The 11,371-nt window shown below is 28.3% G+C and overlaps 2 protein-coding genes across 4 annotated transcripts in view; both read right to left on the bottom strand.

Moving 5' to 3' along the window:
- Positions 1 to 4,358: 4,358 nt before the first annotated feature.
- On the bottom strand, positions 4,359 to 7,314 carry LOC108692426 (lipid storage droplets surface-binding protein 2-like). 3 transcript variants are annotated; one of them, XM_018200664.1, is made up of 4 exons: positions 6,749 to 7,314; positions 5,671 to 6,039; positions 5,188 to 5,473; positions 4,359 to 4,875 (listed from the first exon to the last, which is right to left on the bottom strand). In XM_018200664.1, exons 2-4 carry the CDS (start codon positions 5,971 to 5,973, stop codon positions 4,637 to 4,639), a joined length of 828 nt encoding a protein of 275 aa, XP_018056153.1. In that variant the 5' UTR covers positions 5,974 to 6,039; positions 6,749 to 7,314; the 3' UTR covers positions 4,359 to 4,636. The 3 variants fall into 3 exon arrangements, with proteins under 3 accessions (XP_018056153.1, XP_018056170.1, XP_018056162.1); XM_018200681.1 differs by lacking the exon at positions 6,749 to 7,314 and adding an exon at positions 6,651 to 6,703; XM_018200673.1 differs by lacking the exon at positions 6,749 to 7,314 and adding an exon at positions 6,299 to 6,316.
- Positions 7,315 to 9,262: 1,948 nt separating this feature from the next.
- The window catches only part of LOC108692269 (lipid storage droplets surface-binding protein 2-like), a 3,890-nt gene continuing 1,781 nt past the window's right edge, over positions 9,263 to 11,371 (bottom strand). The window contains exons 2-5 of the mRNA XM_018200449.1: positions 10,890 to 11,224; positions 10,093 to 10,342; positions 9,573 to 10,004; positions 9,263 to 9,512 (exon numbers count right to left, since the gene is read on the bottom strand). Of these exons, the coding sequence (XP_018055938.1) occupies positions 9,754 to 10,004; positions 10,093 to 10,342; positions 10,890 to 11,219 (831 nt within the window). The 5' untranslated portion in view covers positions 11,220 to 11,224 and the 3' untranslated portion in view covers positions 9,263 to 9,512; positions 9,573 to 9,753. The remainder of the gene's footprint in view (positions 9,513 to 9,572; positions 10,005 to 10,092; positions 10,343 to 10,889; positions 11,225 to 11,371) is intronic.

Here is an 11,371-nt window from a genome sequence, read left to right as displayed (position 1 = left end):
GGGGGGGGGGGGGGGGGAGGGGAGAGTACAGTAGCGCGCATTCAGGGATCTCGCGTGAACAAAAGGGCTTCAAAATCAATAATTTTGAAACTATTGGAAATATCGAAAGGTAAAAAGTAAAAGAACGGTTAGATAAAAAAAGGTTAAAAAAGATCTCGAAGCAATTTCTACAATTGTTACCCTTAAACTTCAATGAAACAATTTTCTATTCAGAATCTTAATATTTTCAATGATATTAATATTTTCACTGAGAAAAAGATACTTAAAAATTTATTTGTAAGAAACATATTTATTTCACTGAAATAAATCTTTATTTAAATACGATAAAATAACATTTTATTCTCCGTACATATCTATTTTATTTTTTTTATAATTAATAAGATATATTTCACAGAAATGTATATTTCGTCATCATAATTAATTTGTTTAATTTTTTCATAATTAATAAATATTTAAGAAAACGTCGTAAGCAACATTTATTTCGCAATACTTTGACATTTTTCTCTTAGTACAATATATTAAAATAGATATTTTTTTCAAAATATAATAGGTTCCTCATTTATTTCTAAATTACAAATTTTTTTTAGTTGCGTTTATATATCTACATTTACAATTATTTTTTGTTAGTTTTATTAGAATTAAAATTATATTTGAATATTGTTGCATCTATCGGATCCATTCATCGCAAGCTTTCGCGGATACTTGCGTACACGATATTCTCACGAGTAATAAACAACTTCGTTTACAAAAAATGCAACGCTGAAATTTATTATATACGTTACAATATTCGAGAGAAATAGAGGAATACTCGCTGTCAGAAACGCGATTCACGAAAATCACCGGGAAATCGCTGTTATTTAAAGGATGATGAGTTGGCACTGTTGGCATAGATCGATCTTTATTTTATTCCTAATTTTATTCAAGGAATACTGACGAGATCTCCGTTCGGTCGTAATAATATTAATTTAAATAATATTAAAAGTAATAATAAAATATTTTTTTCTGTTAATTCTCTAACATTTATACAATAATACTGACTCATACATTAAAATATTTTAATTATTTATATTTCAAAAAGTTATTCATTAATTTTAATATTTTTACTCATTATTTTAATCATATTTTTACGCAGAAGACTATGGAATAAAACTTGATTAAGTTCCAAATCCATCTTTGTAATCATGTTTAAATTTTATTTGCATTCGACATTCAATTTTCATTTCATTAAAAAAGAAGATATCTTAAATTAAATATAAAGTAAATACAATTTTTTAATTTGCATTTATTTTAATTTGCATTTATCAATTTATATTTAAAATAATTAACAATTTTTCAAATATTTAATTAGCTGAATCAGGAATTTTGAGAACCGCTGCTTTATGGTTCAAGAGACCTTATTTCCAATTTCTTGAAGTAACCTTCGCATACATTACAACTCAGTATAATGCGTAAGCATCGCTTCAACATTAAATGGTCATTTCTTTCTCTTTTCGCAACGCTACCCATCAAACCGCATTCCTCGAGAAAGTTGCAGCGTGCATATACATTCAAGTAGTAGTACATCAGGATTATCTGCGAGCACGTTAATGAAAAGACGTCCGTCGCAAATGCATACGCTGTGATGAGGCCGGCAGAGAGAATGACGTTTTAAAAGGCACAGAGAAACGCGCGTTGACTTCCGATGATTAATGTGACGTTATATTATCCGTTACGAATACCTAAACCACGGATGTGCCAGTATCGCGTTTTACACGACGTAAAGAATAAACTTAAATGAGTAAGTGACGAGCAAGCAGATACATCTGGCATAAATGTCATCTTATATTTTATATGGATGTTACCTCTTAGATAAATGCTATCTACGAGAATAATAGAAAGTATTTGTATTTTTAGCAAATTAACATTGACGAATAAAAGTTTCAAGTTTTTTTATATCCGCAATGGATTAATAATTGTTTAGTAGAGACAACTTAATTATTATAATATTTGAGAATCTATTGTTATATATAACATAGAAAGAGAAAGTAGAAAGGAAAGAGAAAAAAAAACTGAGAAATATATTAATTTTGATCAAATAAAAAATAGACATATAATTAAAAAAGTATATAAAAGTTTCTATTGCTTTTCTGCCAAGATATAAAGTAGATTTCATTTGATGAAAAATGTTCATATACAACAACTCCATAGGTGTTAATCTCTTCTTCATTATATTCTTCCTAGGCTTGCAAATTAAATGTGAAACAACGATACTATAATGAAGATTGCGAAAGCCTTGCCATTGTATCGCCGGCGACTACATGAGCTTTTCTCTCACTGCGAATGTTTCCGCATATACGATGCCATCGAGCATCACTTCATCCCGGTTTTCCGCGAATCGCAGGACGGAACGTGATAAATGCTCCGACACTGACATCAGAAAAATATACTCTCGTTTCTTCAATGCTTGGTGCCCAGGGAGTCTCTTATCTCTCGACTTGAGACCAACTTTTTGAGAAATGGTTTGTTTAAAAAAAAACAGTTGTGACCAGATAACCGAATTTTTATATTGATTGTTTACTGTCTATTTTGCCATAACAATTTTAATGCTGACCACACGTTAAACATTTTATTATAAACCTTATTATAAACAGAATATATACCAATCGCGAACATAGGGTAAATAAATGTATGTCGATAGTAGATTTTTAATTACATTTTTATATGCAATTATTCATACAAATGCATTAGTAAGTACAGAGAATGAAAACAATTACAGATATACGTAATGTTAATATAATGAGTACAATCATATGTAGTCTGTCCGCCTTATAAGTCACTAATCGCTTTGTCATAAATAGAATGCAAAGGAAGGAGTGAAACTATGATATTTTCAATTTCAATTTTCACAATAAGTTGAAACTTATTGTGGCAGTTATTTTTGCGTCCATTATTCATTAAATCAAATATAAACTTTTCTATATTTTTTTATTAATTTCGTCATGTAAGAGAAAGAGATAATTAATTCAAAATAGATAATACTTAATGATTAAAATACACACAGATTTCTATAAAACAAACATTCGAATATATTATCCAAGTATGAAATAAATTTCTGCACTCTAATTACAAATCATCTTGCTTAATGTAATTATATGTATATAATTATATATTTTTGTTAATTTTTTTTCTAATATTATCAAGTGTGCAAAATCTTATAATTATAATGCTTAATTTATTCATATTTATGAATATTTATTTAATAATATTATTTAATTTATTCAAATTTATATCCAAGTCAAAATAATATGACGTGATATAAAATAGGAATAAATTAATCACTTTTTTTCATCACAGTCGTTATAGTTAAAATCTCAAATTTTCAACTTGTTTTAACATCCGTTAAAATTATTCCTAGACACATATATTATTGCATTAATGTCTAGTCAACTATATAGTCAACTATATGCTCAATACAATAAAATGCTGTTATCTATTCAGGATCAATTTTGCTCAACAGTAACATTACATTTTATTAAATAGTCTATCTGAGTAAAAAACAAACCTTACATACAAATCTAAATAACAAAAAGAAGTGGCAGAAATAAGACATTATTAAGCGTTCATGTCATGTGCAAGTACCACGCCCTTCGAATACGTATGCCCGTCACATGATAACAGGGTACGAAAAGCGCAGCTATATCTTTAAAAAACGGACAAATCTTATCAAAAAATATATCGTGCTATATTCTTAAAAAAAGAACAACGATAATCGCTTTGTTGATTCATCCTCGCGAATATACAGTCTAACAATCCGAGCACACATATTTGAAACATTATTAACTAAATTAAAAATCTGAATGTACATGTAATGGTTAAATACAGAAAGATAAATGCTCAAATAGGGATATTTTTTCTTTCTTTTAGCCTATGTCACACATTTAAAACATGGCAAAACAAAGTAAAAATGATATTAAATATACAGGATATTAATATAAACACTATTAATATATATATAATATATTAATATAAACACTATTATATGTATTTCCTTTTGTTATATTTTTTGGTAATTTTAAATTAAAATTTTAAATAATTTATTATAAATTCTACGATTTTTTTATATTTCTTTGTTCAATGTATCAAAATTTTCTAATTTTTAATTTAAAAACTGATTTAAAATTTAATGTTTTATTATATTAAAATTTTTTTTAATTGTAGTTAAATTTCGAAATTTTAGTTTAGGTTAATGTTTATGATTAAGAGAATGTTAAAATATCCTATATATTTAAAAAGAGAATTATCTTTATAAAATTAATTTATATATAGAGATTTAGTTTCTTCTTAAAAATAATTGGATTATTTCTCTTAAAAAACGGCAGTTAGAAGATTATTTAAAAAGTCGGAAATGTGCAAATGCGAAATATCATGAGAAAAAGTTGCCATATATCATGGCTGAGAGCACAGCTTCTTTTTAATTCATTTTGAACATGAAATTATTCCGCGAATAGTCACACGTTTCACGACGTTCTCATTAAGTAAAATTCACAGTTTGCAAGTAAAATATACTCGGGAATAATTTCGTGTAAAAGTAATAAAAATGGTCTGATTTCTTAAGTGCTATTGCATACACGATTATACAACAGACTAGAATGTATTTCTAAGACGAAAAGAGGCAGTCACTAAATAATTTAAAAATTAAACTCACTACCGATTCCAAAAACTTGATCGCCTGAATGACCACAAGAATATGTAATACCAAAATAAGTATTTCTATCTTATACATGTGCTGCAATCTCTCCATTAATGCGTAATAAATACGTCTGTATGCTCGAGTACTGAATTCGCTCAATCTTTCCATCGTATGATGCAGCTTAACGTGTTCAGTACATAATCGCTCTAGAAATATAAATTAATTAGTATTATTAAAGAAAAAATATTTTCTGGCTTAATTAAAGTGCGGTAATTTTATGCTATATTTTATTGCTATAATTTTATGTCTATTATGTATGATTACGGTTGATTTGCATTTAAGAAAAAGAATCTTATTCAGCTGTTGTATAATTTGCATGTGTAATAACATTTGTTTAAAGCTATTTTCCATATTTTCTTATGTATTCTATTTCAAAGACATAAACAAAAAGTTACTAAGTAGTATTTTTAATTTGTTATGTTAAATTTCTATTTGTAACAATTAGTACATAACATTACCTGTATCTGTATGAATCTCTTCCTCTGATGGAGGTAAATATTTGTTCAACATAATTTCAGCAAAATCAGTAGTGTTATCAACAGTCTTTAAAATATTGATACCAGTTTCAGTTGACATAACTCTGTCGGCTTGTTGCCAGCTGTAGATACGTAGGTAGTGGACCTTATAATATGTAAGTAGAGTCATAACCCTTACTCTCTGCTTAGTTTCTCGTTTTAAATCGGTAAAAGTTTTTACCGCAGGACGGAGATGTTCAGATACCATAGATTTGGTGCGATTCAATATCTGGAAAAGAAAGAACATAAAAAATGAATACATTTATAAATTTGAAATCAAATAATTAAAGATTCATATGTGGAGATATATATATGTGTGTGTGTGTGTGTGTGTGTGTGTGTGTGTGTGTGTGTGTGTGTATGTGTGTGTGTATGTGTGTGTATATGTGTATGTGTGTGTATGTGTGTGTGTGTGTGTATGTATACCTGTTTGGGTTCTTCTTTAATTATTGGCAAGTTCCCTTCGACAAAATCGATGCCCTGGCACAATGTTTTATCCAGCGTATAAATTGGTTTCTCCATCAGTCGAGCGACTGGCAAAGACTTCTCTATCATCGTATTCAACACACTTTCAACAGTGTCGAAAGCCCAATTTATAAACGTATTTGTGCCTTTTACACGTTCGTACACCTCTGTGGATTTATCCCACAAGTAATTCACGCTGGGTATTTTACGAGCACGATCAACGGCTTGAATTCGATATAGCTGGTCAGAGAGTTCCATATCCATGGCTATGATTAAATCGAAATCTTTTCCTCATCGAACAATCTCTTGATTCTTGAGATTCTATATAATCTGTAACAAAAAGATATTATAATTCTAACAAAACCTAATTAATTCCTACTATATCTATTAAAATTAACTTAAATTTGTAATTTAAAACTAATTTTAATAGATGTAGTAAGATCATTGTGGAACTGGCTAAATTAAATTAAAAATATTTTAACAAACATTTAAGAAAAACACAAGAGCATTATGAACTTTATGAAAGTATAAACTGTGTGAATTATTTATACAGAATGCAAATTTAAAAAAGAATGAATAATATACTAACGTAGAACATTTGTCTTCCATTATAATATTTAAGTCATTGTCAATAAAATTTCTTCACAATTATTATTGCATCATAAGTGTCATTATTACATTAAGCACTCTATCTGCAACTCAATAATAAATACCAACTCAGATTTCATTAACACATTCTTCATATATGAATTACAATTCAAGCAAGACATGAACGGCGTTCGCGAAGTACAAGAAAAAGTTCATTTAAACATACTAAGCGAGAAGTAATATCGTGATTGGAGTACAAAGCAGCGAGCGATAGGAATGCGCGTGGCTTACTACGACTCATTGTTCGCGCTCTCGATCGATGAAAATGTCAGAGTATAGTTATAAAAACGTACATATGCGTTTCAAGATCAATGTCACGGTCGTGAATTGACAGGTGTTCCGATCGATGTAATACGATGTGATAAAGGGAAATTGTTAGTTTGACACTTACCCGACGCGATCGTTGCGACAGTAACTGAACGCCAACTTCCCTTCAGCTGCCCTATGGCTTTGTATTTCTCCTTCTCTCTATTATACTTTCTCTTTCTTTTATTCTCCTTTTTCGTTGTCTCCCTCTATAAACATAGCTGCAACCTTGATTACTGATTCATTTCATTATTTGTTTACTCCGACGACCGTTCAATTATTTATTATACAGACTTTAACGAACTATTCTATTTCTCGTCACCCGGTATTAAGCGGAAATACGATTGTTCGCCAAGAGATTACGCTGTTACTGTTAAGTTCTTGATAGTTCATTTCGAAGCAATCGTGCGTTGGTAACGTAAAGACTGAAATAATCTATACCAGAAAGAAACCTGAGAGAGGTTATACTGGCCTTTTTCCTGTTACCGTTGAAATCGCCCGTACATCCATTTTCAGTTTAGAAACTATGTGACTATGGCTGCGTTTCACTTAACGCTCACAACGCTTATGGAATCATTTCATTCTTATCATTTATCAAATATTAAATAAGGACAAATGATGCTCGCGAGCATTGCAAGCGTTAAGTGGAACGCAGCCTACATTTTCGGACACTATCGACGATAAACTCTTATCGTCGAAAGTAAATGTGGTTCGTCTCTGTACTAAATCCCCAGAATAAAAGTGTGCTGACTATCCATAGGAGGGATAATTTAATTTAATAAGTCCTTGAAAAAATGTTAATTTCGCATCTCCTACATATATAAATAAAAGTTATTGAATTTTACTAAACAAAATTGAAAATTTAAACAAGTTAATTTAGTAAATTTTGTCTTATAACATCTTTATCTTATAATATCTTATAAAATTACTAAGTTATGTTTCTTTATGCAAATTTTTAGCCAATTTTTAGTCGTTTTTACCAAACATAATTACTAGTATGTATTAATTAATTAAGGCTCTATAATTTCTAGCAATTATAGATACTTTTAATAAATTCAATCTTTTCTAAATATATATTGTCAATTTAAGATATAAGTAATTTAGCAAAAACGAGCTATAAAAGCCCTTCATCAGCCCCGTCAATTTTATCGACAATTCTCTTTTCTTTGTAAATATATTCATCCACAAAAAAAAAACGAGCTATTATAAATTTAGTAGCTCGTTTTTGCAGATAAGTATATATCTTTAATTTATTTTGTATATTTATGTCTTATTATTTTATTGTATTTTGCTAATGAATTTCAATAACTTTTTAAATATTATTTTTTATGTATCCTTTATACAATTCGATATTACAATTATGGAGGGCCTCTATAGCTCGTTTTTGCTAAATTGTACAATATATGTTTAGAAAAGATTGAATTTATTAAAAGTCTTTATAATTGCTAGTAATTATAGAGACTTTGATACAGACTAGTAATTATGTTTGGTAAAAACGGGCTGAAAATTTGCATAAAGAAATATAATTTTATAATTTTATAAGATATATTTTTATAAAATAAATATTATAAGACAAAATTCAATAAATTAACTTGTTTGCATTTTCAATTTCGTTTATTAAGATTAAATAATTTTTATTTACATATGTAGGAAATATAAAATTAAAATTTTATCGTTCCAGGATCCATTTATCCCTCGTATGGATAGTCCGCACTCTTCCTGAGAATTTAGTACAGAGACGAACCACATCTACTTTCGATACGATTTTATTGATAGTGTCAGAAAATGTATGTAGTCACATAGTTCCCAAACTGGAAATGGATATACTGGCGATACGAGCGATTCCGATGGTATAACAGAAAAAAAGCCGGCATGACCTTTCTCAAGTTTCTTTCTATCTATACATAAATAAAAATAAACTTTTAAATACACACACACACACACACACACACACACACACACACACACACACACATATATATATATATATAAATTTTTTTCTTTTTAAATTTTTATAAATTTTATTAAAATTTATTTAGATTTTATTAAATTTTATCGTAATTTATTACAATTCTATTTAAAAATTTTAAAAATATCGTTTTTAATTAAAACTTTTAAATTATTTAAAAATATTAAATCATTAAAATTACTTAAAATTATTTTCATTATTTTGTTAAACGTTATTCGATAATCTCCGGAAAAAGCACACATACATATGAAGATTATTATTCTAATTTTAATCTATTTTAAATAGTCTTATATAAATATTGCAGGTTTTCATAAAATTGTACTATGTAATAAAAAAAAATAGATACAGAGAAGATCTAAATCTCAACAAAGTTGAAAAAGTAATTCTTTAATTTTTTTGTTATTACAGTTCATTTCTGAACTCTACTTATAAAACCGAATTTTTTAATTTTTATATTTTGAATCAATGAGGATAAATAATAATATAAAAGACTTTTTCTCCAAAATTATATTTTAAAATGCATTTACATAATACTTTATAAAATATTACTTATATCTTTCATTCACAGTTTTTTAATATAATATGTTTTACTTGAAACACATTTATATTTTATGCATTAACAAGTATGATTCTAATAATAATGATGCATCGGTGGTTTATTTCTTTCTGATAACTGTAAAAGCTAATAAAACTTTACAATTTTCATTAATATAAATTTGTCACATGTATAGAAAATATTAAAATTATACCTTATTACTAACCACAAAATCGTAATTACACATTATAAATATAGTATATAAATACATCTAAATAATCAGCAAAGATCATTGATTTCGAATTTACTCGAATTAAAAACATTGTATACTTTTTTTGATACTAACGTATTTTAAAAAAATGCTTTTATTACAAAAAATATTAAGAAATCTTCTTAAAAAAAATATATATATATACCATATTAAACTTTTATAAAATTTTTATAAATAAAAATTTTTCATATTTCAATTTTTCGTAATTTATGTTTTTTTTCTAATGCTTTCCTTCGAAGTGTGTAACAAATTAATTAAATTATTTATCGATTTGGATGCGAATGAACGTATTGAATAAATGGAGCGTCTTTCAGTTTATTTTTTCTCCTCATCTTTATTTTCTGTCGAACTATTTGTCTTATTATCGTCTGTCTGTTCAGGATGTAAGTATTGTGTGAGATGAAGAATGGATACTACGCTGGATATGTACGTCGCTACGTCCTCCTTCTTTATTGTCTTCAATTGAGCAGCAACCGAATGATAAACGCGATTAGCAGTTTTCATTGACAGTTGCCCAATCGTTTGTACCGCATGAAGAACTTTGTTCTCATCCGCGGAGATGGGGTCTGTAATAACATCGTTATGACCATTAAAACAATATCGTTAATTAATAAATATAATACTGATAAATTTATGAAGTTTTGGAGAACATACGTGGTGCATTCTCTTCTCCTTCCACCGGTGGGAAATAATGATCCAATAAACGATTGACAAGTATACTGGTGTTGTCAACACCTTGTACAGCCATGTTACCATATTGTGTATCTAGAAGTTCATTCGCTTTAGTTATACTGATCTCTTTTAATGTAGATGCTTGCTGCGTAGCTGATTCTTTTGCTGTATTAAGTTTTTCGATGGTCGGCTGTAAAGAGCTGCTCATAACCGCTTTGGCGGCGTCGTATATCTGTAAATGCCAGAAAACTATTTATTAATCAACAAGTGGTACATAAATCAGATTATTTTATATGAATTATATGTATTATAATTATTTATGCATTACAATTGCATTATAATGAATTATTGTTTTATTAATTGTAATATGAATTATAACTATTATTATTTATTTATTATTATTTTATTAACATTTAAAAAAAAAAAGTTAAGTTAATTACACAATGAAATCAAATTTTTTTAATCAGAAAATTTTTTAAATAAACATCAGAAAGAAAAAAAATTTAGGATTAGAAGAACTCAGAACATATATTATGGGATTGGAATGGATATTTCTAAGGAAATTATTCCGGAATTATTCCGTTGTACTATTTTCTAGGAAAACGGAATAATTCCGTTTTCCTAGAAAATACAATAGAAATTTAGAGAGTAATTGAACAATTCCGATCAGAATCTGTTCCGAAATTTCATAATATGTGCCCAGATTTTTGTATAGCTACCCTACTGTTCTAAGGAGATCATTGCCCGATTGAAAAGGAACAGGTTTCCTTTAGCATTACCTGCTGAGGTGGTTTCTTTACGATTGGAACTTTTTGTTCGACTATGTTCAATCCCTCGCATAGTTTCTGGTCGACAGCATTGATCTGTCCTTCGAATTTCTTAGCCAAGGGTGCAGCAAGTGGCGCGGCTGTCGCGGTCGCATAATGCAGCCCTGCTTCGGCTTGATTTAACGCCCAATTTATCAAATGATGAGAATCTTTAACGTAAGAATAAGTAGATCCCGTCTTTTCGATCGCTGAATGGACTACCGGAATATTTTTTACTCTGTCCAACACCTCAAGACGAGGACCATCGGAAGAGTTTGATGTTGTTTTAACGGCATCTGCCATTCTTTCTGCAAAAACCGAATTAAATTAAACATTAGCATTTATATCGATTATCATGTATCGAAAATGGCATGTATCAAATTGAAAAAAATTTTTTGTTGAGAGAAAATATTTGTATTAAAATATTTTCAAGTCATATATATATATATATATAT

Source organism: Atta colombica, unplaced genomic scaffold (genome assembly GCF_001594045.1).
Source record: "Atta colombica isolate Treedump-2 unplaced genomic scaffold, Acol1.0 scaffold107, whole genome shotgun sequence".
Taxonomy (NCBI): domain Eukaryota; kingdom Metazoa; phylum Arthropoda; class Insecta; order Hymenoptera; family Formicidae; genus Atta; species Atta colombica.
The sequence above is the reverse complement of the archived record's forward strand: the minus strand, read 5'-3'. Positions and strand labels throughout refer to the sequence as shown.